This window comes from Panthera tigris, chromosome B1 (genome assembly GCF_018350195.1).
Source record: "Panthera tigris isolate Pti1 chromosome B1, P.tigris_Pti1_mat1.1, whole genome shotgun sequence".
NCBI lineage: Eukaryota > Metazoa > Chordata > Mammalia > Carnivora > Felidae > Panthera > Panthera tigris.
In genome coordinates this window covers 114,547,416-114,574,470 of record NC_056663.1, presented here as the reverse complement: position 1 = coordinate 114,574,470, position 27,055 = coordinate 114,547,416, and the positions used below count along the sequence as shown (strand labels likewise).

The window sequence follows — 27,055 nt, the reverse complement described above, 5'->3', positions numbered from 1 at the left end:
CTCTCTCTCTCCCCTCCTCATTCTTGGCCCCTCCCCCTACTTGCATGCTCCCTTCTCTCTTTAAAAAATAACAAACAAATAAATAATTTTTCAAGAGAAAATTTCCCCATCTTAAAGTAATATAACCAGAACACCTTTCTGGTTATAGATTTAATTACATTGCACTTTAGGTATGATGAGAACACTGTTGAAAGTAAAAGCCAGAGGCAAATGGATTAAATGAATCCTAGGAATTCATACACCCAGAATCCTAGGTATAATACAATATGTCCATAAGCGAATTACTTAGTATCTCTAAAACACCTCAGGGGTTTACTGTATTGAATAAAACCACAGTACTTACACAAAATACTCAGCACAAAGACCACTTGGGAAACTGTCACATCACACTCAAGTGAGAAGTAGCTGAAAGCTAAACTAGGAGAAAGGTCACTTCCACCCAGATTCTAACAATCAAAACAAATATTTTAAAAGATACAAAGCAGGGTGCCTGGGTGGCTCAGTAGGTCAAGCTTCTGACTTCAGCTCAGGTCATGATCTCATGGTTCGTGAGTTATAGCCCCAAATAGGGCTCTCTGCTGTCAGTACAAAGCCCGCTTCAGATCCTCTGTCCCCTCTCTCTGCCCCTCCCCTGCATGAAAGCGTGTGTGCACTAATATAAACATTTAAATATATTAATAAATAAAATACACAAAGTCCCACACATATGACCCTTAGATACTCAGTAAATGTTAGTTTTTTTATCTAGACAGAATGAAACTGTCCAATCATCGACTGTCTAGCAGGTACAACATAGACTAACTACCATCTATAAAGAAGAACAATTAGTATAATTATTGATTAGGGGCAAACACATTGGAAGAAAGGCTTTAATTAAAGCCACAGACACTAAAGCAAGCAACAGCACCAGGAAAAAAAACAGTAATAATACTGTGGCAGAATAAATACATAAGGACAATAATAAGACAATACATAGCTTGGAACCAAACTGTGGAGAACCTTGAACACAGATCACCTTAATTCTATAAACCATGGGAAAATCAGTAAATTCTTTAGAGTAAAAAAAACAAAACAAAACCTAGACTACACTTTAGAAAGATGACTCTGTGAATGATACAGGATGGAAGAGAAGGCATATCAGGGGCGCCTGGGTGGCTCAGTTGGTTGGGCGTCTGACTTCAGCGGTCATGATCTCGCAGTTCATGAGTTCAAGACCCGCATCAGGCTCCCTACTGTCTGTTCAGAGCCTGCTTCGGATCCTCTGTTGCCCTCTCTCTGCCCCTACCCCACTCACACAAGCTCACTCTCTCTCAAAAATAAACATTAGAAAAAAAATTTTTTTTAATCTTTAAAAGGCATATCAAACTGGACATGGGGGTGACCAGTCAAGGAAATATCAGGTAGTACAAGCTGAAAATCATACGGGGGCAGTTTACCCTCAATTTTTAACCACTGGGGACAGGAGGAACTACAAAAGTCCTGGGCATGACAGGCACTACCTGAAGTCTGTGTTTTCATTTCACAGAATCATGGTTAAAACCCAATTTAACACTAAACACAGGGTGAGATCCTGGATCAAATCCTAGTACAGGACAGGACCTTAGTGGAAAAACCTGTGAAATACAAGTAAATTTGTCATGTAGTTTACAGTATCTCACCAGGGTCAATTTCTTAGTTTTGAGAAATGTTCTATAGTCATGTAAGGTATTAAAATAATAGGAAGCTGGGTGAAGGATATAAGGAACTCTCTGTACTCTTTTACATTTACAGAAAAATTTTCTCAAAATAGTTTTAAAAAACAACAAAATCACCCGCTCACTACAAAAGAAGAAAAAAAAAGCCTCTATGTAGGTGAAGGGTCAAACCCAAAGGATGCTATTCTATGTAGGGCCTCAAAGAAGTGGTTAGGAATGAAAGTAAAGACAGAAGGGAGATGACACAGCACCCATCACACGCTAAGTTTAACAGCCCCATATATGTATCTGAAATACCTGGTTTTAACTGGAGTCCCTAAAATGGCTTCAGAGATTCATGAGCCCCCTACATTATATATGAGAGTATCAATGTGTATTTCCCTGAGGTTCTATAAAACAATTCAGAATCACTGACTAGAGGGACACCTCGGTGGCTCTGTCTGTTAAGCATCTGACACTTGATTTCAGCTCAGGTTATGACCTCACAGTTCACGGGATCAAGCTCTGCTCTGTGCTGAGCATAGAGCCTGCTTAAGATTCTCTCTCTCTCCCTCTGCCCCTCTCCCCCACTCGTTTGCTCTAAAATAAAAAAATTTAAAAAGAGCCAAATTATGATATAATTTCTGTAATGATTATCGAAGTTTAATAATTCTAAGTGTCAATATACTGGATACAACAGAGGAATGACTAAACTTGAAAATAAGAGAGTAAAAATTATTAAAGCTGACAAATTAACATAAAAAGAATGAAAGCACAGAGCACATAAACGCTGTGGGACAGTATTACATTGCCTAACATATGTCTAACTGGAATCCCAGGAAAAAGAGAAAGAATAGGGCAAAAGAAATATTTGAAGAGATAGTGGCCAAAAAGAGTTTTCAGAAAGTAATAAAAGAACAAGTCAAAGAGCTCGAAACTGAAAGAAAAAAACCTAAAAATATTGAAAGACCCAGACACACCATACTCAAACTGCTAAAAACGAAGGAGTAAGAGAAAATCTTGAATTCAGGCAGAAATAAAAGGAAACATTACAAGGAGAGGAGCCAAGAAATGAACTTCTCATTGGAAGCAATGCAGGGGACCACAGAACATAGAACATCATCTTTAAAGTACTAAAAGGGACAAAACCCGTCAACTCAGAATACTATGCCCAGTGAAAATATCTTTTATTTTTTTTAATGTTTATTTTTGAGAGAGAGAACGTGAGCAGGAGAGAGAGAGAGGCAGAGAGGGAAGGAGACAGAGGATCCGAAGCAGGCTCTGTGCTGACAGCAGTGAGCCTGATGAAGGGCTCAAATTCACAAACCATGAGACCATGACCTGAGCCGAAGTTGGGTGCTCAACCAACTGAGCCACCCAGGCACCCAAAAAAATCTTTTAAAAACAAACAGGTGAGAAAGATCTGGAATAAAGCCTTTCCAAACTCATGCTTCTGTGCCTCCCAGAATGCTCTGTGCACACCGAAACCATGTTTCTAACACATCTCTAGCAGCTGCACCCTCTTATCCCCCCTTCCATCACCGACAGTGTAAATCCCTCAAGGACAGAGACATGGCTGATTAATCTTTGTATTGCCAGTGCTTAGGACTGTGACAAAATAAGTAGTGAGCTTCTGACAGACGTCTGACTGCTGACGATGAAAAATGGATAATGAAGAGGGAAGCCAGAGGCACAGCAGCAGGACCAGCAGCAGAGCTCAGAAGCAATTAACAGGAAACCCAGACAGCACAAAGACGAAGCACAGAAAACCTCCCAGGATGGGGTCTCGTGAGCCTGCAGACTGTACACCAACACGTACGGAGAAAAACATCGGAGCGGTGCCATTACACATTCACATTGTTTCTACTCATTTGGTGAAAACGTTTAGGGAAATACATTCGGGAGTTCCAGGTAAATTATCTGGCAGATATTTTATAATGTGAAAACAATTCTAAGGCCAAACATCTATAATATATCCAGACACAGGTAATGTTTTTAAGTTGATGTCTAATACATCCAGTAAGAAATACTAGATGACAGAGGATTATGGTAGTAAGATTTTAAACATCAAGAGGGGGTTCAGATGCCCTAGGCCACAGTTAAAACAGAATGGGGCACAATGATGCATTGTTGTCTGTGTACCACTAAACAGGAGTTCCTGCACAGCACTAGGCAGCAAAGGTGAGGACACCGTGACTAGGAGAAAGAGTAACAACTGACGCCCACCCAAAGGCCAGGTCCTCCCTAACTGAGTTAAGTGCATGACCCTCCACTGGGCCCATGGAAGTGTGAAGAAAGGAGCAGGGAAAGAAAGAAAAAGAATTTCTAGGGGGCACCTGGTTGACTCAGTCAGTTGAGCATCTGACTCTTAGTTTCAACTCAGGTCATGATCTTACCATTTCATGGGTTCAAGCCCACCATCGGGCTCTGCTCTGGCAGCGCAGAACCTGTCTGGGATTCCCTCTCTCTCTCTGTCTTTCCCTCCCCCACTCACTCTGTCTCTGTCTCTCTCAAATAAATTAAAATAAAAAAAGAATTACAAAAAAAAAAGAATTAAAAAAAAAAGAATTTCGAAACATGGAGACTGGACTAAACTCTGAGAGAATCATGTATCTAATAAATGGCTTGAGTCCTCGGGAAAATAGCCAGCCTCTTAATGTTTCTACATGCTCCGGAACCAGAGAAAGATCTTTATGTCCTGGAACCTTTCCCTTCCTAAAACTCAACCATAAGAATATCATCATGTTGCACAGGCTAAGATCTGGGCACTCTCTAAATGTCTAGGAAAAGTTACCTGCATTATGTACAATAATGTCGGGGCGCCTGAGTGGCTCAGTCAGTTGTGCACCCAACTTCAGCTCAGGTCATGATCTCATGGTTTGTGGGTTCGAGCCGCACATCAGGCTCTGTGCTGATAGCTCAGAGCCTAGAGCCTGCTTCGGATTCTGTGCCTCCCTCTCTCTGCCCCTCCCCCACTCACACGTTGTCTCTCTCAAAAATGAATAAACAATAAAAAAAAAAAAATACAGTAATACCAAGTTGTAGAGCTAAATAATCAAGGCCGAATATTCTCTATTAGGTATTTGTGTGGTAAAACTACTGGTAAAATAAAAGATTTTCTCGCTCCCAAGCCTCCTATGGTTCACGTTGACCAACATATTTCATACTGTATACACTGGGGCCCCCACAACACCTAACACAGGGACGTACACTCTCAGAAAACTGTCAGCACCATATACTACATATTAGCATCACCTGTTTTTTTGTTTTGTTTTGTTTTTGGCGGGGGAAGATCACGAGATGAATATTATTTATTCTGATGATTCTCTCTTTGACCTTCCCTTACCCGTTCCTGTAGAAGTTCCACAACCTGCTGGACACAGTCGTTCACATCACAGGAGTCTGTTTTCAGCACCAATTCTGGAGCCTCTGGTTTTTCATACTCAGAATCGATTCCAGTGAAACCTACAAAAGGTACCAGAGCATTGAAGGGGGTAGAAATTAAAACAGGCTTGTTTCTTTGGTGCAAGTCTCTGCTATGATGAAGTTCATATTTACACTAACCCTTCTGAGTTACAAGGTTATATAGTATTGAAACTTCTTCCTTGGGAGAAGACTTCTGATTAAACTTTTGTTTCTCCTTTAAACATGTACAGGTAATTCTCACTCACAGTTCAACAAAGTTGCCACGGACACTAAGTGAGTGACTACTGAAGCCACTGGCCCCTAGGGGAAACATGGGGTCAGCTTCCTGCAAGGCTCAGTCATCACCAGATTCTTTTTGACACTTCTTTACAGTATGAAAGCTAAAACAGGAAGGCTGGGTGTCACTTTGTTCAACTTCAGCTGGGAACGTGTACTCGGGTGGGAGGACTAAAATTTTTGCCACTTTGTGTGTGTCCACGAGTGACTGCCTAAGCACCATGAGTACTCATGTGGGGGGTTAAAAATTTTAGTGGGTACGAAAACTTGCAAATATGGAATCCTCAAATAATGAGGATTGACTATAACTTCTTCTGTCACCTTTTTTCTTTTAACTAAATGCCCAAACTGCCTATGAATAAATAGGAATAAATACCAAGCGATCCAGGGCATCTCAATGTCTCCACAGGAAGACAGAATACAGTACTTAAACCCTAGTCATAAACCAAACTAGATGAGGTTTTTTTTCCTCTCAATGCAAACACTGACACCAAGTTAATCTGTTCATTATATTCACAAGGATTATCTACAGACAAACTGAAGCTCTGAAGGCTGCTTCTGCTACCAGGATTAAGTGTTCAAGACAAAGTAACCACCATTAGCTTAAGCAAAACATAACTAAGGGAGCTAATCCTGTCACATCACAAAATATATTCTACAATCAAACATAATCAGTTTATGTGTCAACCACTATTTAGATTTCCCCTTTAAATATGTTACCATGTAATTGCCAAAGAGAAAGAATACAGGATGATTCCCAAGAATGGGCCAGCTGAGCTGAAGATATGTTGTTCCTATCTTACACCCTTGACATGACCCCCTACAGAAGTCACTTAAGGCTTGTCTGCCTTGAAGTGCTTAGGTCAACCTTGGGGTTAAAATGGTAAACATTACTTTAAAATCATTACTATTGGGGCACCTGGGTGGCTCAGTCGGTTGAGCATCCGACTTCGGCTCAGGTCATGATCTCACAGCTCGTGAGTTTGAGCCTCGCGTCAGGTTCTGTGCTGACTGCTCAGAGCCTGGAGCCTGCTTCGGATTCTGTGTCTCCCTCTCTCTCTGCCCCTCCCCCATTCATGCTCTGTCTCTCTCTCACAAAAATAAACATTAAAAAAAAAAAAAAGTTAAAATCATCACTATTGACAGCCTCTTCTCTGCTGTCATGCCAACCACCCCATTGCGGCATATTCAATAAACCTCTATCTCCTTAAAAAAAAAATAACTAAAATAAAATATAATAAAGTAAAATAAAACAAAACAAAACAAAATAAAATAAAATAAATTACTATTAAGAGGTGCAGTCACCAAAAGAGTTCTAAAATGTAATAGACAAGTCCACAGCCCACTTGTTTTCTTCTATTTCATGTTTCCAAGTATCACATGAAGACCTAAATCCAAGAAGAGATTTCTGCATTACCAATATTCCTAATAGTATTTAGTGGTGAGTCACAATAGAATAGCTAGGGAAAAATAATTCTGGTTAAAACACTAGTTCTTAAGCTCTAATTCTCAAATGCAGCTAAACAATGCAATCGCCAGGTCCCACCTGCATTAGATTCTGATTTGGCCTTGGCACAGGATTTTTAAAAGTTCACTCAAATAATGCTATTGTGCAGCAAAGCCTGAAAACCACTGTGTTAGAAGATTTGGCTTATTTTAAAAGCCCAGGAATTCTCTTTCTAGCTAATTTATCCCATAAATGATTATAATAAATGTATGCTTAAGCAAAACATTTATATTTAAGTAAGTAACAACTGCTTGAGCAGTAATCATGAAAATAATCATTAGAATGGCTGACACAGGGATAGTTATAGTGTCACAAAAAGGCCTCTAAAAGCCTGAGGTCTGTTGAATGTATACAATCTCTTCTGTCCTTGAACATTTACCATCACAGCTCTGAAACAGTATTTACCATTCTGACAATGAGTAAACGGTTTTTAATTTTTTTTTTTTAATGTTTATTTATTTTTGAGACAGAGAGAGACACAGCATAAATGGGGGAGGGTCAGAGAGAGGGAGACACAGAATCTGAAACAGGCTCCAGGCTCTGAGCTGTCAGCACAGAGCCTGACGCGGGGCTCGAACTCACGAACTGTGAGATCGTGACCTGAGCCGAAGTCGGACGCTTAACCGACTGAGCCACCCAGGCGCCCCAGTACACGGTTTTTAAATACTAACAACTCCAGGGGTGCCCGGGTGGCTTGGTTGGTTGATCATCCACCTCTTGATTTCAGCTCAGGTCATGATCTCAGAGTCACGGGATGGAGCCCCATGTCAGGCTCCACGCCGAGCATGGAGGCTGAGATTCTCTCTCTCTCTCTCTCTCTCCCCCTCTCCCCCACTCATGCGTGGGGCTCTAAATAAATACATACATACATGTGTACATACATACAACTCTACAATCGGGGACTCTAACACATATATTTTAATCTAAGGAACATTTTATTAATGTCTACCCAGAGGAATAGACAGAAAACAGTCAAGAAAGTAAATAAGTAACACAGAGAAAACTAAGCTACTACAAACACACTCCCAAATATAGAATGCAAATTACAAATAACTCAAGGTATTTTGCATGTGGTCTTACTCATCTTTGCATCTCAGCAGCAAACACACAGCTTGCAAACAGGAAGCATTGAGCAATATGTGTTGAACATCCAATTTCCGCTCCATCTTCTAATCTATCCAATAAGCATTTACTATGTGTGTAATTCTAATGATACAAAAATATTCAAGATGTTATCCCTGTTCAAAAGTAGTTTACTCCAGCCAGAGACAAATCTACCTCCCTCACCAATCCATCCTTGCAAAAACAAAGCCAACTAAAATTAAAATAAGATTTAAATTTCAAGATCCCAGACACATCATTTTGCTTCTCTTTGCCAAATCTGTATTTTGAGAAACTGAAATGAAAAGTGGCCATCGACAGAGACAGGCGGACACAGATGATGAAGAGCTGAGCTGGTTTCCCTCCTAATGTCGTCAGTTATTCAGGTCAGGCAACCTGTTCTCTTTGAGTCAAGAAAGCATAGGCTTCATGGGTGAAACTGAGTTTCCCTGGTGGCACAACTGAATGCCAGCCTTGCCTAAGGAATCAGGTTTCACCACAGCAGGTGGAACTTGCCCCACACTTGCCCCACACTTGCCCCAACTGGTTAAGCATCCCCAGGTCCAAATGTAGAAGAGCCCAGAATAACAGCATAGTCCTTCCTGTTCCACCTTTTGCTATGCAGAACCAGAAGCTGAGTAACAAAATCTTGAATTCACAGAGCTCCTGTGATAGTCCCAGGCTATTATACTCCCTATTGGGAAGGCAGCAGTTACCTGCATGAATCACTGATCCCTACACAGCGCTGAGTAATCAATCCCTGGCACGTCCTCTGTTGTTAACAATAATAGAACAGAACTAATGTTAAACGATACCTAGAAGATTAATATAATTGGTATCAAAGGTCACATCAGACAGGTTCTAAATGTCTCCTATGTCCAAATGTTCATCGTAGCTGTAACTCTAGGAGCAAAGCATAAAAATTTTTAAAATCAAGGTATCTTCATTTTGATGGAATCAGAGATATATTAATTCAACCTAATTCAACAAATGTACACCGAATGAATAAGGGACCATTCCACACCATGATATAAATAAGAACAAGGCACTGGTTTTGCTTTCAAAATGTTTACAATTCCCATGATCTATGGAATTTCCTTCATTTTCACCAGAACAAAAAGCAGAAGTGGCAGCAGCTAGCAATTGCTATGCAGTCTAATGCACCTAATTATACCAAGTAGGTTTCCAACAGCCCCAGAAGTCCCAACCTTCTAAAACTCTGTCTTGGGAGTAGGATTCCAACCTGACCAACCATTCCCACTGAGTAGTACACACAGTGCCAGGTACTACTGGTAGGCTTCAGAGACACAAGAGCGTAGTATTAAGACCCACTTCTTCTTCTCAAGGAGCTCCAAGTTGTTTGAATATTCCCAATCTCTTAGCAAAGACGATCAGTCTCAGATATGGCAAGATAAAGTATGCAAAGGGGCACCTGGCTGGCTCAGTCAGTAGAACATGCAGCCCTTGATCTCGGGGTTGCATTTGAACCCCACACTGGGTGTAGAGATTATTTAAAAATAAAGTCTTAAAAAAAATGCAAGCAAAGGGAAACTTACCTTTAATTTCTCCAGCCCGTGCTTTTTTGTAGAGTCCTTTAACATCCCTCTGTTCACAAACATGCAGAGGAGCATCAACAAATACTTCAAAAAACGGTAAACTTGCACCCTCATGAATTTGCCTTGCATTGTTGCGATCCTTAGAAAAAAGATGTAGAGAAACATAATAAAAGGTGCTCATACGAATCAAAGGTACTATAAATGATCAAGGATGAATAAAAGTGCTTTATCAGCTGAGGCAGTGGAAAATTAAATATTAGACAAAACTTAACTTATATTTTTAAATATAAACAAAAAAAATTTAACCCAAGAAACTATTTCTTCGTAACAATTTTAAAATTTGATATTCTAAAAATCCAAGATATTGGGGAGTTCCAGGAGGGAAAACAACGGATGCCCTGTAAAAACTTTCACCTAAGTTTTACGGAGAACAGTCAAAGCCCAGCCTGAATGCAGGTGCTATCAGGCCTCTCATAACATGTTCAATCTTAGCCTGAGTCTGAGTCCATTCAGAGTCCTCAAGGTGGTTTATCTCCTTGCCAAATACAAGGTCCTGCGACCACTTCTCATCTCTAGCACTCCCAAACCTTTACTTTTCTGTCCTGCCCCGAACCCCCCAACTCTCTGGTAACCACCTTCATTGCTCCACCCTGTCCTCCGGAACGGTTTCCTTTCTAAGTCAACCTCTTCTTTCTGTCTAAGCTAAACTGTTTCCCCCTTAAGATCCGCTCATCTTTCCATACTCAAGGCCAACTCCACGTTCCTATTCTGGACACAAGCAGTGCCAACATTTCCAAAGTCAGCCCTGCAACTCCCGCCACTCTATCCCCACACAGCTCATTTTACCATTCACATTTCTTACGGCCCCTACTTCCATTGTCACTACTCTCCTCTTCCGCATTTCAAAATGAAGATCCGCAGGCACGAATGCTCTCAATCTCCTCTCAGCCATATAAATGTATCCACATGCCCAGCAACCTTTGTCTCCCTCACTCCTGCTACTCCTTCCTCCCTTTGAATTCCAGAGCCACCCCTCTAATGGACCTTCCTCAATCCATTTCCCCCCTCCGTCTGAAATCCTCGTCTTCCTTCTCTGCCAGCTTTTTCCCCTGGCAACAAGTCACTTATCCATTAAAAACAAGTGAACTGCGGGGGCATTTGGGTGGCACAGTCGGTTGAGCGTCCAACTTCGGCTCAGGTCATGATCTCACAGTTGGGTGTTCAAGCCCCACACCCGGCTTGCTGCTGTTAGCAGGGAGCCTGCTTCAGATCCTCTCTCCTCCTCCTCTCTCTTTCTCTGCCCCTTCCCTGCTTGGGCTCTCTCGTGCGTGTGCGCGCACGCTCTCTCTCATATAAACGTTTAAAAAAAAAGTGAACTAGGGCGCCTGGGTGGCTCAGTAGGTTGAGTGTTTGACTCTTGATTTCAGCTCAGGTCATGAGCTCACAGTTTGTGGGATCAAGCCCCGCATCCAGCTCTGTGCTGACAGCCAGAAACCTGCTTAAGAATCTCTCTCTGCCCCTCCCCCACTCTTGAACACGCTTATACTCTTTCAAAATACATCAACATTAAAAAAAAAAGTGAACTAACAAATCACACAAAAATCCCTTAATCATAAGTACTCTTCAGCCTTTGAATTACAGGACTTTCTGCTGCTTTTCACACTACTAACTCTATATATTCCAATGACGCTATTTCCTAATCATTCCTATGCAGGCTCCCATGGCTCCTCCTACTTTCCATCCCTTCGACAATGGTGTTGCCCACAGCCCATTAGGAGCCCACTGCTCACACGAAGTCAGTCCTTGATCACTTTCTTCAGCAGCCTTCACGGTGTCGACTACAACATATACACTAATGCTTCAGCCTGAGCCCTACCCTCTCACCTGGAAGTAAACACACCTTTCCAACCTCCTCCTAAATATACCCACCTGGAGATCTCACGGGCACCTCAAACTTAGTATGTCCATAATGGCATCCACCCTCTTTTCTCCCCAGCTGGCATCTCTGCCTATACTGCCCAAATCAAGGATGACAGCACTATTCACCCAGAATCCCAAGAGTTGTTCTGGTTCCTTCCCTTCGTTCCACACCCCACCCCCTCTGCCTTCTGCCACAAAGTCCTTCAGATTTTGCCTCTATTACACCAACCCAGTCTGCACGTCTTCCCTACTCCCGAGTTCAACCTCATTCCTGGTCAACTGCAACAACATGCTTTTAATCAGTCTGCTGGCTTTCAGCTTTGATCTGCTCAAAGCCATACCCTAACACTGTCCCTAGAATAGCAGAGGATGCAAATTCAACCATGTGGCTAACTTTTCAGAGATTCCCTACCACCATCAGGGTAAAACCCAGGCTTCTCAGGGAGAGGCATCAGGTGTTCTATACCTGGCCCCACCCTTCTCAGTCTTACACTTGATATTCTATTAATAATTAACACCTGGCTGTTACCAGGTGTTTGGACCTTAGGTCTTAGCCACCCTCCCTGCTCAAAACCCTCCACCCCTCTCTTCTGGCTAAAGCACGTTCTCCTCATAGCACAGTTCTGTGCTGACATCCTCCAGGAAGCCCACCCTGCATGCCCAGGCTGATGGAGGGCCCTTGCTTCCTCTGGCTTCTCAGAATACCTGCTATATACCTATCATAGATCTTATTCTGATATATCTTTCATTAGCTATAATAACCACAGCATGTGGTAGAATGATTAAGGTGTGACCTTAACTGATCCCAACTGTCCTTTTATATGAATGTATTTCCAAGTTTCTGTCCACGGCTCTCTTCTCATTCTATACAACTCTTCTATATACTCTATATATACTCAACTTTGACTGGGTTTTAATTAACAAAGTTAGTGATTCCTAAATCTATCTCAATTCTACACAGCTTTTCTGAGAACCAATTTTCCAATGACCTGCTTACTCTACTAGGATTTCAAACCTAACCCACCTAAAATGAAATAGTCATCTCCTCCCTTCCCCTCCTATATTTCCTAACTCAATCATACCATCTTCTATTCAGAAAGAACCATCATTCGTGCTCACCCCAAATTCAACAATCAAGCAGGCACCAAGTCCTACCGATGCTACAGGCTTAAGAGCCCTCAAATAGGCCCCATCTTTTCCATTCCCATTGTTGCTGTTTGAATTCACTCTGAAAGCCTCCTCACCAGTCTCCTATCTCCAGACCACCCTCATTCCAAGCTTCAAAGGTGACCTTACTAAAATGCAAACCCAGAGACAGCGTTCCTTAGTACAATCTCAAACTGTCAAGTTTTGCCCTATGGGGCAAAGTCCTGAGCAGTCAAGGTTCATCATTGAACCTCTGCGAATAGCTCTAGCTTCATCTCCCCTCACATTCACCCTGCACGGCAGTCGTAACAAAGTACCTACAGTTCCCCAAAAGACCAGACTCCCTCACATTTCCGTGCTGCTGCAAACACTGTACTATGTCCTCTGTTAAAATAGTTTTCTCCCTCTGGTCTCAATAGTATGCTCTGATTCATCCTCCATCACTCATTTCAGGCATCATCTCCTCTGCGATTCTTCCACAGCATGTCTCATATACATTTACCTAATCACCTGCTTCAACATATTGTAACTGTTCACATCTCTATGATCCCACCAGACTGGCTAGGAAATATCAGGTTTATTTTCAGAACCAAGATGCCCAAGTTCAATGGTGACATAGAATAATACACATATCCTGTATCATATGGTTTGATGCAAATATCACAGATTTTGACATGACCTAAGCACAGTCCAAACCTCACTCTCTGTGCTTTTAGAAGTGAGAGCAACAAATTTCGCTCCGTACTATGGAAACAAGGGGGCCAAAAAGCAGATCAGTACATACTTTTAGAAATCCAGCTGACAGCTCTCCAAATCACGTTACTTTCTCCTCTTCTAAGAGTTGCAAAGATTTCCAGAATGTGCAAGAATATCAGTTGTTACATTACGATGAAACTGTTTATATCAAGGATTCAAGAACTCAAACAACTATCATTCTCTTACACACTTCATGATCCAGTATACTTTAAACGGATGTATTGATGCTGATCCCAATGTTTCAGGCAAATGAAAAGTACTTAGTCCTCACAGGACCCTTTAGGACTCCTGCCATGGTTCAGTTAAGTGAATCTTTACAATTAACACTCCATCTGATACTTACCTGTAACTCTTACAGTTCATGTTTTATTTTGGCTTTAAAAAAAAAGTCTATGTAACCATCCAAATTCATGATACAACACTAGAATTGTGCTATTATTTATTATATTTACTCAATACTTAGTACACACCAGGCACCATGCTGAAAGCTTTGAACGCACGATTTACCTAATCCTCAGAACAACACTGGGAGGTAGGCATTATCTGAGCTTAGGAAGGTCAACTCAACCGGCCAAGGTCATAACAGGCAGAGGTGAGATTCCAACCCATTGTTTCTGGCTCCAAAGTCCCTGCTTTTAACCACATAGTAATTCACCTGCTCTTTCACATCTGTACTATGCTGTCATTTAACAAACACTAAATATCTACTATATTCCAGAAGCTGGGCTTGGCATCAAGATTATAAAGATAAATAAGATGTAGTTTCAGCCTTCAAGGAACCAGTGGGGGTTAGAGGCAATAAAGCATGGTAACAATATGGATTCCAATGACATTGTCTGGGTGCCTTGCTCTACCATGTACAGCGACCCTGGGTAATTTATACCTTTTTCCTCATCTCTGCCTTCTTCATTGGGTGGTAAGAACTACATGAGTTCATTCATGGTATACAGCTGGTGTTTAATAAATGTTAGCTATTATTTTCATTACTACTCTGTCTTCTTCATTGGGTGATAAGAACTACATGAGTTCATTCATGGTATACAGCTGGCGTTTAATAAATGTTAGCTGCTATTATTTTCATTACTACCACCACCACCACCACCATCACCACTACAATTGCTGCCACTGTTAGCACCACCAACCAATGAACTGGCATTTGTAATAAAACAAAGGGTTAGGGCACAATAAGGGCACCAAAGGCTGAGGGAGAAAGGGAAGGCACTCAGGAGGAGGAGATGCCTAACCTGAGCCTGAAAGCATGAACAGGAGTCAACTGATGGCGAGAAGAGAAGGACTGATCGAAGGAGAAGAGTGCCTTCCAGGTGGGGAAACAAAAATCTCACGTGAGAAATGACATGATTTTTTAAGAGAACTACAAAACAGTGAATTAGTGCTAAAATAAGAGGAGGAATGTGATGAAAGAGGAGAGTGCTTCTGTCTGTGAGCAAAGAAGCCATGGTCAGGCACATGTTAAGAAACTTAAGACTTTCCCTGGGTGTCTGACACACATTGAGTATTCATTATACATTTATTGAGTTGAAAAGTCAAGCTTGAAATAATGTGGCCACTGGCTTGAGGTCAACAAGTTTGGTTATACTTTGGGAGGCAGGGGCAGTCATAACAGGTTTTATTAAAAAGGAATTTACTCAGAAAGTCCCAGCACAAAAGTGTTGTAGGTTGATTATTTTAATTTGAATTTAGCTTCGAAGCATACGTGAGCGTTTCAATTACTTGTTTTGCCTGAGGCCATCTCACTCGATGATGTCAGAACAGCAATGGTACAAAAGCCACACACCTGAGTATAAGGGGATATAAAACTTGTGATGCACACTAAGCCAGCATCTGCAAACAGCTTAGCAACTTCTGCAATGCGTCGAACATTCTCTTCTCTGTCTTCAGGACTAAAGCCAAGATTTTTATTGAGGCCTTGACGGATGTTGTCACCATCCAAAGTGTAGCATGGGATACCGTGACAAACCAAGTACTCCTCCAGAGCCATGCTCACTGTGGTCTTTCCTGCTCCAGACAAGCCTAAAATCGAATAGTCCAAGCACATTTCATATGCAATGTTAGGAGACCACTTAGTAACAAAGAATTTAAATCACTGGCTTCATAACTCATTACACATAGCAATCCCTCAGTAACATTTATCCCACATTTCTCTACAAGATTTAGATCTTAGCTAGAAAAACATCTATAGTTTAAAGTAAGCATTTATATTTTTTAAATAAATACATTCACGTAAAGTAGTACATTTGCAGTTCAAATAGTTCTAAATTGTACACTTCAGCTTTACCCAACTTCTTTGTTTTTTGGGTTTTTTTTTTTTAACTTTTTTTAATGCTTTATTTATTCTTGAGAGACAGGGACAAAGCGTGAGCAGGGGAAGGTCAGAGAGAGAGGGAGACTCAGAATCTGAAGCAGGCTCCAAGCTCCAAACTGTCAGCACAGAGCCTGACATGGGGTTCGAACTCACAAACTACAAGACCATGACCTGAGCTGAAGTCAGACACTTAACTGACTGAGCCACCTAGGTGCCCCTGGTTTATCCAACTTCTAAAAAAATGTTTCAGGGCAGCTACAACCACCAACTTAAACTCCGCGATTATTTCTTTGCCCATTCGTCTCTTTTCTTTCCCAAATAACTTCTTTCAGATATGGTGCAAAGTAAAATTTATCCTGCTCATATTTTGTCCACTGCTCTTTAGGCAAGATACGCAGCCTTATGGTCAGGTCCACTGCTCTCTGAATGCCAAACAAGCTGTCATTATACAGGTTCTCAGGAAGCTTTATGGCCTCTTTCACATCATCATGTTCATAAATGGTAACACTTCGCATTAACCCCAATTTATTGAACCCTGCAGCATTGTAACACCATTTTCAAATACCCTCTGGCCACCGGCCTGACGTGCAACAGCAGGCCTGCTGACCATTTTACCCAAGACTGCAACGCTGTATACTCAAGTATTTGTTTTTAATAATTCCTGTCTGTGCCCAAAGGCATCCTAGAAATCACTCCGTTTCAGATATGCACTTTGTCCTCCTGTTAACACTACTCCAGAGCTGCATGCCAACTTAAAAACTGAGTTACATGCCCAAATTATTTCTGGTGAGGGAAGAAAAAGGACAAATGAAGCTATCTCTATATCCTAGGATCAATACCTCTCATAGACAACCATAGATAAAAGTATCTGGGAGTCCAATTTAAATTAACCTTGAAAGAATATCCTCATTTCAACTCACCTTCCTATACCAATGATGTTTATTCACTAAACAACAAGAAGGAAAAGGAAAGCATACATTCATGCAGAAACACATGCCATCTTGCTGAGTATGTAATTACAGAATTCATAACTAAGGTGGTTACGAGGCAAGAGATAATCATGAATGGATTCCCCTGAAAGACATTATGAAGGTACAATTGATATGTTAAGAGAATCAATGGTGTTGAGGCACCTGGGTGGCTCAGACGGTTAAGTGTCTGACTTCAGCTCAGGTCATGATTTCACGGTTCATGAGTCAGGCTCTGTGCTGACAGCTCAGAGCCTGGACCCTGCCTGGGATTCTTTCTTTGCCCTTCTCTCACATGTGCGCCCATGCATGTGGTCTCTCTCTCTCTCAAAATAAATAAATAAACTAAAAAAAAAAAAAAAAAAAAGATTAATAGCATTAGTTGCTTTATACATTAAAAACCTGTATTAGTTTTATATTAAAAAATTGTATTAAATAAAATAAATAATATTAAATATTAAAATTAAATATTAAAAATTAAATATTATTAAATAAATAAAATTAAATTAAAATTGTATTAATGAGCATAGCAGATATTTTCCAAAGATGCCCACAACAGCATTTCCGACCCTGCAAACTATCTGACAATGTGATATCGCCACAGTCACGTCAATAGGCAGAGTCTAACTCTCTACTCTTGACTCTGGGCTGGCCTTAGGACTCACCTGTTGCCAAAAGGATGTAGTGAAAACGACAATGTGTGACTTCTGAGGCTGGGTCAGAAAATGCTACCTGGACACTCCATTGGAGAGAAGCCCACTATTAATACCCTGAGGCGACCATGCTCAAGAGATCACTAGCAAATGTTTCAGCCAGCTAAGCTCCCGGCTGACAAGCGGCATCAAGTGAGTTCGTGATCACGGACGCCAGCCAGGTGAGCCTTCAGAGAACTGCAACCAAGCCAGACATCAGGGCAAACCGCCCAGCTGAGCCCTCCGGAAGTCCTTACCCACAAAATGGGAAGTGAATTAAAATGGTTGTTTTACACCACTAGATCTTGGCTAATCTCTTACACAGAGACAATAACTAGAAAAAAGAGATGGAGACAGGGAGGAACAGGAAAAACAGTTTTCTGTTTTTTATTGTTTTTAACCACCAGTTGGACACTAAGCATCAGAAAGAAAAAAAAAAACCCTGAAACCGGAAATCTTAGACTTTTTACACAAAACAACCTAAATCATAATAAAAGTACCTATTTATACACACATATGTATATTTATTATATATATATATATACACACACACACATACATACACATAGTTTGAAACAAAGTAAGAAAAGACTACTGAAAATTTTAGTTACTGACACAGGAAGTTTCGTTGAGATTACAGTGAACACAGACAAAAAGACAAAAAGCTAAAGCAGTTAGAGAAAATTAGCAGATAATTACAAGACAGATAATCCAAAACTTAGATAAGGAAAATGTGTATACCCGAAGAAAAGAAACCAAATGTACAAGATTGAATAATCCCTCACCTCCAATTCATACACATCTGGAACCTCAGAATGGGACCTTAGTGGTAAATAGGGTTTTTGTGGATGTAATTAAATTAAAACGAGGTCATACAGTACCAGGATGGGAACTAAATCCAGCGACTGGTGTCACTGTGACAGGGCCATGTGAAGACGAAAGCAGGAGACAGAGCACTGCATCTACAAACCAAAGAAGGCCAAGGACTGCCAGCAACCTGCGGCAGCTAGGAGAGAGGCCTGCAGCACACTCTCCCTCAGGGCCTCCAGAAGGAACCAACCCTACCAAAACATTCATCTCAGATTCCCAGCCTCCAGAATGTTGAGAGAATAAATTTCCGCTGTTGGAAGCCTCCCTGTTGTTTTGATGTGATCTGTTAGAATTAGGATGGAGAGAATTAGGGCTAAGACCCCTCCTAGGTTATTGGAGATGGATCCGAGAATTGCGTATGCGAACAGGAAACATCACTCAGGCTTAACGTGTGGTGGAGTACTTAGGAGGTTGGCAGAGGTGTAGTTGTCTGGGTCTCCTAGTACACTAGCCCTGGTAAACTAGTACACCTACCAACGTAGAAATATAAAAGAAAGTTTATCTGGAGTACAATCTGAGAAAAAGCAAACTATGTTCCAGGAAAATGACAACCCACTCAATACCCCAACAGATCCTGATTAAGCTACTGAATTGTGAGAAGAAGAAAGAAATCTTTACTTCCGGGGCACCTGGGTGGCTCAGTCGGTTTTAGCAGCCAACTTTGGCTCAGGTCATGATCTTGGGGTTCTTGAGTTCGAGCCCCACACTGGGCTCACTGCTATCAGCACAGTGCCGCTTCAAATCCCGTCCCCCTCTCTATCTGCCCCTCTCCCACTGTGCACTTTCTCAAAAAGAAAAAAAAAACAGAAAAAGAAATCTTTACTTCCATTTCCAAAAATATTGTCAAAAAAAAAAAAACAGCAAAGGCTATAGAAGATTTGACAACATAATTAACAAGCTTGATCTAAAGAGCATATCTAAAAACATTGCACGTATCGGGGGAATAGATGTTCTTTTCAAAAAAAATTTTTTTAAGTTTACTTATTTTTGAGAGACAGGGAGAGACAGGGCATGAGCAGAGGAGGAGCAGAGAGGGAGGCACAGAATCTGAAGCATGCTCCAGGCTCTGAGCTGTCAGCACAGAGCCTGACACGGAGCTCAAACTCAGACTGTGAGATCACGACCTGAGCCGAAGTTGGACACTTAACCAACTTAGCCACACAGGCACCCTGATGGTTCTCTTCAAATATATATTTATGAAAACTGATTACATACTAGACCATAAAGCAAGCACCAAAAAATCTGATAAACAGTATTTATAAGCATCATTAGTGGTAAGATAAATGGAATATACCACACTCAAGAAAAGGATTACCCAATATTCTAAAGATCAATTTTCCCCAAATTGACTTTTAGATACAATGGAATCCCAAACTAAATCCCTATCAAATTTTAGAGTTAAACCAATCACAAAGTTTATACAGTAAAGCAAAGAGCCCCCTCTGCCCCACCACCAAAAAACAGTCAAGATAGTCCTGATGAAGAATAAGGTAAGAGGACTTATTCCACTGGATTTCAAGACTTATAAATATATAGTAAAATAGTGTGGCAATCACAGAGGAACAGACCAGAAGAATAGATCAGAGAGCCCAGAAACAAATTCATACCTAGGTGGAAACCGGACATAACACAGTTGGCACTGAGGGGAAAAAAAAAAAAAAGGATGCCCCTTCATCAATGTATGCTGTTGAGACAACTGATTATCCGCATGGAAAAAAAATAGACCCCTCCCTCACATACACACAAAAATCAACTACAGATGGATAAAGGGCCTAAATGAGAAAGGCAAAACTGCTAAAAGAAAATATAGGAAAAGAAACAATTTTTCAGGCTTCCAGATGAAAAAGGAAACCTCCTAAAAAGAAAAAAAAAAAAATCAAATTAGTCTCACACTTCTTCACATTTAATACCAGATTAAAATGGAGTAATGCTTTAAGAATTCCAAAACATAGTATGAACCAAATATATATTTTATCTAGCCAAATCATCGTAAAAGACAGGCAGACATTCTCAAACATAAAAAGTCAGGAAATTCAGGGCTGCCTGCGTGGCTCAGTCAGTTAAGCATCTGACTTCGGCTCAGGTCATGATCTCACGGTTCCAGAGTTTGAGCCCAATGTCCGGCTCTGCACTGACAGCTCGGAGCCTGCTTCAGATTGTCTCTCTCCCTCTCTGCCCCTCCCCCACTCACACATGTGCGCACACTCTCTCCTTCTCTCTCAAAAATAAACATTAAAAAAAGAAATCTCAGGGAATTCAAAATCCAATGGAGGACTATCTTACAGAAACAACAACAGAACACAAACACTTAAAACTAGACCCAAAGAGAGAGCTCATGAGTGGACACACCATAATAAAAGGACTGATGATGAACTGGTGGATATAGAATCAACTTACTTACAGAGCTCAAACAAAAAACAATCATGAAAATTTAAGATTTGAGAACAGAATGTGTTATGAACGTAGACAATGGAAAAGTAACAATTTAACAACCTAAACTTAACAATGAGGAGATGAGAAGAATGTGAGGACAGGGTCTTCTTTCCTACAGAAACAATTAGACTTGTCTACAATTGAAGCATATAATTAAAAACACACACACAGGGGGCGCCTGGGTGGCTCAGTAGGTTGAGCATCCCACTTCAGCTCAGGTCATGATCTCGCAGTTCGTGGGTTCGAGCCCCACATCGGGCTCTGTGCTCAGAGCCTGGAGCCTGGTTCAGATTCTGTGTCTCCCTCTCTCTCTGCCCCTCCCCTGCTCATGCACTCACTCTCTCTCTCTCTCTCTCTCTCTCTCTCTCAAAAATAAATAAACATGAAAAAAAATTTTTAAAAAACGCATACACACAGAATTTCACCCATCAGCAAAAATTTTAAGGATTGTTAATATCCATGTTGATGAGAAGACACTTGGAAATGGACCCTCTCCCACACTGTTGGTAGGGGAGTAAATAAGTATAAAATTTTGGTGCTTAATTTTAAATACAATTAAATATTTTTAAATTAAATTTAATTTACAATTAAATACAAAATTTTAAATACAATTACTAGAAGTGAAAGAATCCGTCATTCTTATATGTTTATTTTTGAGATAGCACAAGTAGGGGAGGGGCAGAGAGAAAGGGACAGAGGATCTGAAGGAGGCTCAGTGCCGACAGCAGTGAGCCCAATGTGGGGCTTGAACTCACGAACCACAAGATCATGACCCGAGCCTAAGTCAGGTGCTCAACCGACTGAGCCACCCAGGTGCCCCAAGAATCCATCATTCGTAAAGCCACCTCCAAAATCTAGATCAACTGACCCTCTCACCAGCCCGCACTGGCTGACCTGAAGGGAGACTCTGGGAGAACCAACGAAAAAACCAATCGAGGCCAAAGCAAAAATTCTTTTTTGTGAAAGTCTTTATCACTGTTTCTTTTCATACCGTTTACATCATTAGCTTCTTGAAGGCAGAATCCAGGTCTTGGTGCATACAAAAATTTATAGAATATAACATAGCTATTAACTAGAAAGTAGTTTTAAGATGCATTCTGGTTTCCCCCTTTACTTCAATAGCAATTCTGTAAAGAACAAAAGGAATTACCAAAAGGAAATAGGTTATAATTAAGCAACGCTGCCAGGTACATGCAGTGATGTTCCAGACACACAAAGAGCTCAAAATTTAAATAAATACCCTTAATCCTTGTTCAAGACTGTCTATAAACACTGCTTTTGAAATTAACTGGTTTATTTCTCTTGATCTTACCTGTCAGCCAAACTGTGCAGCCACGAAAACCACCTCTGGTCCCCACGACCTGACCTCTCTTGTTCCTGCTGACATGGTGAGCTTGATAGGTGACATTAGTTGCTCTCTGCATCCCCTGGAAAAAATTAAAAAAAAAAAAAAAAAAGAATTCTGATTTACCTCAGTCCTTTAAAAAGTAAATACACATATTCCTTGCTGTCACTATTCTATGTAACATGCCAAAAGCAAGGAAAAAGATTAAAACTAACAGTTTTCGGTATAGTACCTAAGCATGGTGTTCAGTGTTTTGCCAATTAATTTAATTAATAATTTAATCAACTCAGCTAGTTTAATATTTGATTTAATTAATTTAACCCTCTGAGCCACCCAGGAACGCAAAAACTCTTACTCCTGTGTTTTTACAAATGAAGATGTTAAACCTGAGAAAAGCTAAACAACTTGCCCAAGTGCCAGTTAACAAGGGAGCAGTGGACTCCATAACCCAGTCTTCCACTCACTTAGGCCCTACTAGTATACCATGTGAACTAAACAGGGTCCCTACCTCACTGAGCTTACATCACACTGGGGGAGACAAAGCAGTATAACTTGGTCATATCAGAGCATGACAAGTGCGACTGTAAGAAATAAAACATGGTAAGCTGAAAAGAGACATCAGGGATGAGTACCTCTCTAGACAGGACGATCAAGAAAGGCCTCTGAGAAGGTAGCATAGAAGCAGACTCCTAAACAAAGTGTGGAAGGAATGTCTGTAGGCATCATGAAATGCACAGTAAGAGCTTTTGCGTTCCTGGGTGGCTCAGAGGGTTAAATTAATTAAATCCAATATTAAACTAGCTGGATTAATTAAATTATTAATTAAATTAATTGGCAAACCATGAACTTCATTGCTTATTTGTAGTTATTCCACAAAAAAAAAAAAAAAAAAAGGAATGCAATCATTTTCCCAAATATTCTTCAACAAAAATGGCATAAATTTATACAGGTCTCAAAGTATCCAAATGGACATTTCTCCAAGCAAAAAATACAAATGACAAAAAAAGCAGATTAAAAGATGTTCGACATCATTAGCCACCAGAAAAATGCACAGCAAATCAAAACCACAAAGAGATACGTATATGATCCACCAGGAGGGCTATAATCAAAAAGACAGTAACAAGTGCTAGTGAGAATACAGAGAAATTAGAATCCTCATACATTTGTGGTGAAAATGTAAAATACTACAGCCACTTTGGCAAACAGCAGTTCTGAAAATGTTAAATATAGTTACCACGTGACCAAATAATTAAACTCCCAGATACTCACAAGAAAACATGTCCACACAAAACATACATACCTAAGTTCATAGCAGCTTTATTGATAAAAGCCAAAAAGTGGAAACCCAATTGTCCACCAGTTGATAATTAGATAAAATATTTTAAAGTTTACACAATATACCCACTCAATGGATTATCGGGCAACAAAAAGGAATGAAGTACTCAAACACATTACAACTTGGATGAACCTCAAAAACATTAGGCTAAGAAGCCAGTCACAAACACCCATGTATGGTATAATTCCATTTATTGAACTGTCCAACACGAGAAAAGCTAGAGAGACAGAAAGCAGATTAGTGACTGCCTCAGGCTGGGAGACTGGAGGGCAGGGAGAGTGACTGGTAATGTGTAGAGGGATCTTTTGGGATTATTAAAATGCTCTAAAATTGTGATCATGGCTGCAAAACTGAAAAATATTAAAAGCCATTTATGCATTTTAAACAGATAAATTGAATGGTATGCAAATTAGATCAATAATGTTGTTTTCTATACAAAACAAAATGAATTAGAGTCTCTATTTTCTCTCCCTATGGAGCAAAACCATAATTAAGGTTCTTTTTAATAGCATGTCTTTACAAAATAGGTACGTGACAGCATCCTTTTTTGATAGGGTGTTTGTATTTGATACTGTTTATAAGCTCTTTTTAAGGCAGTTTTATTCATCATTCATTCAAAACTATTTACTGAATACATACTACACGCTTGACATTCCTCTAGGAATGAAACAGTTTACAGTACCAATAAAAAAATCACTGTCCTCTTGGGACTTTTATCTGGTCCTCACTCCTAGTGCAGTGGTTCTCAAAGTGTGGCCCCAGAAGAGCAGAATCAGCATATCCTGGGAACTGTTAGAAATGCTGTTAGAAATTATTAGATCCTGCCTCCAGGCCAACTGAATCAGAAACTCTGGGGCAGGGCCCAACAGTCTGTATTTTAAAGCCCTCCAGGTGATGATGACACAAGTTAGTGTCTGAAAGCCACTGGACTAGGGACGCCTAGGTGGCTCCTGTCCATAGAGTACCAGACTCTTGATCTGGGCTCAGGTCATGATTCCAGGGTCATTGGATGGAGCCCTGCAATGTTGAGCCTAGAGCCTTCTTAAGATTCTCTCTCTCTGCCCTCTCCAAGCCCCCCTGCCACTCCCCCACTCAAGATTCTTTTCCCCTTCCCCTGCATATTCTCTTTAAAAAAAAAAAAAAAAGTCACTGGTCACTGGAAGAGACAACAGGGGGAATAAAGACTAAAATGATTAATTATATAAGTTATGCAGGAAATAATATCAGAAAGGAGAAAAGTAAATAAAGCAAAATTGTGAAGAAATACCAGAAGTGATGTTCATACAGAGTGGCTTCACCAAAAAGAGAACACTTAAGACCTGTGATGAGCTGGGGCGGTGGGGGGGAGGTGAAGCACCTCCAGACAGAAGGAAGAGTGAGAACGCAGAAAAGTGAAAACGTGGACCAGGGAAATCTAGAGTGGATGGCAGGCAGTCTGAACAACTCCTGTGAAGCCAACACTGATAAATTCAAAGCAATACCAGTCACTAGGACAGTGTTTTCCACAGCCACATCAGGGACACAGGTTGAGGCATGAAACAGTCAGAGTAGATCCAACCAGGGCTGTGGTTTGGCCCAGAGGTCTTCAAAATGGGGAACAAACACCCTTGTAGGCATAGAAGCATGACCTTTGTAAAGGAGTGCATTTCTATCCAGATCTTCAACTTCCAGATGTACTCTCTTCTAAAAACGGTCTGCCCAAGGCGCCAGGTCTCTCTTCCCACTTCCCCGCCAACGATGCAGGTACTCCTAGTGCACCAGAGAAAGGCATCTCTGCCCTTCTGGGTCCTACCATCACTCATTGTGGAAAATCCTCTGAGGCCAAAGGGACAATCTGCCAATTCTTTTTTTTTTTTTTTTCAACTTTTTTTTTTTTTTTTTTTTTTTTAATTTATTTTTGGGACAGAGAGAGACAGAGCATGAACGGGGGAGGGGCAGAGAGAGAGGGAGACACAGAATCGGAAACAGGCTCCAGGCTCCGAGCATCAGCCCAGAGCCTGACGCGGGGCTCGAACTCACGGACCGCGAGATCGTGACCTGGCTGAAGTCGGACGCTTAACCGACTGCGCCACCCAGGCGCCCCCAATTCTTTTTAATAAGTACACCACAAGAGTCACACCCCTCGCCCACTAATCGTCTCATTAACAGGTGGATTTCCAATAAAATTATATTATAAATGTTCAATAATCACTTATGAAAAATTATAGTATGGGTCACCCGACTTATTTCTCTTCAATAAACTAATGAAGGAAACATAACTTTCCAGCTCCACATCTCCAAGATCTTAAACAAAAACAAGGTTCCCCACACAGATATCCTCATCTCTTGAGGAGGGACACCTCTACCCAGAGGTCACTAGTTTCAGCCCCCAGCCAGGCTGCCTGGGGAGAAGGGGGTGGGGGGGGGGGTGCTACACAAGTCAGCTGCAAAACCTGTTTGACTCAGGTCATTTTGCTTTGGGACTTGTTCCAAGTTATTTCGCTTTGGGGCAAGAAGAAACATGTATCTAATGAATTTTAATTCATTCTGGCCCTGTAAAATACCTCCTGCTTTCTTTTTAAATTGAGTAGAATGTATAAAATTACCTGAGAAGCTATAAACCAACCACTGAGGATGTGGCTGGGAGAAAATATAGGATAAGCAGAGATTGTCTGTTTTAATCACTAGAAAAGAATGCTACCTCAGGGTTTCTTGCCTCCCACATTTAAAAAAATTCTGGCAGCAGGGATGGCAGTCTAAGGACGCTTATTGTTTATAGATGTTTGATCTTTCTCATATTACAAAACAATCTTAAAAAGAAAAAAAAGATCTGCCACAATCTCCTACCTCCCAGTTTCTCAGAGTAAATTAAAGAACACTTTTCTTAAACTACTGGAATAGCAAGGAGGTGGAATTATGCCTGAACTTTACTAAGAACCTAAAGGCCACTCCCACATGCAATCTCCTAGTTCCCCTTCCCTTCTTTTCCACCCTCCCGCTGGCCAAATCCTTCCCCCAATTACACCCACAAGAAATGACATTAGTGACTCACTAAGGGCCAAGGGTGAGTTGTTTCCTTCTGATTCTACATTCCTGCTCAGTCTTCAAGGGCCTAGCTTCTATCCACAGGACAGAGAAATCAGGTTTATGGTTTCCTTCCTAATCGTCTGGGTGGTTTGTAGAAATATTTATGTGGCCTGGTGTGTGCACCCAGGCAGTCCCTGTAACATTTACCGCCTATATGGTTTGACTGTTCTTGAGGGACCGTTTTCTACTTGCAGGTATCTTTCTATGTACATATGTTTTGACTTCCTTGGGTGGGTAGGTCAAGCGCAGGGAGCTGCAGTTCTTTGTATTTTCCCCAACGTTCCAACTCTTCTCTTGTGCCTAGTCAGTGCTCAGTAAAAGTTAGATATAAGGCACTTATTTTAAGGTATGATTTGTTTTCCCTGCCTAACGTGCCAATGAAGACCAACATTCAGCAATCTTAAGTCTAGCAGAACTGGGATGATTCATTTCAACAGAATTTATTCACTTTCAACACACAGGGCTAAACAACTCTCAGTCCTGTTACCAGGCTAACTTCACACGGCCTCTGACAATTGTGGTGCACACTTTCTACACATTTGACACACTTCTGTCATGACGCACACAAGTGGCCCAGGGTGCCTTTTTGGACCGTCCTTAATTTCCACATGGGCGGTTTTATTATTTTGTCCACTTCCCTATGGGACAAATGAACTTCTCC

The 27,055-nt window shown here is 41.0% G+C and overlaps 1 protein-coding gene and 1 pseudogene across 2 annotated transcripts in view; both read right to left on the bottom strand.

The window, feature by feature from the left end:
* The window catches only part of PAPSS1 (3'-phosphoadenosine 5'-phosphosulfate synthase 1), a 104,240-nt gene that overhangs the window by 67,849 nt on the left and 9,336 nt on the right, over nt 1–27,055 (bottom strand). For both annotated transcript variants that reach the window (NM_001290602.1, XM_042982623.1), the window contains 4 exon segments: nt 5,020–5,138; nt 9,540–9,678; nt 15,157–15,392; nt 21,960–22,074. In NM_001290602.1, the coding sequence (NP_001277531.1) occupies nt 5,020–5,138; nt 9,540–9,678; nt 15,157–15,392; nt 21,960–22,074 (609 nt within the window).
* LOC102971399 lies at nt 15,967–16,364 on the bottom strand (annotated as a pseudogene).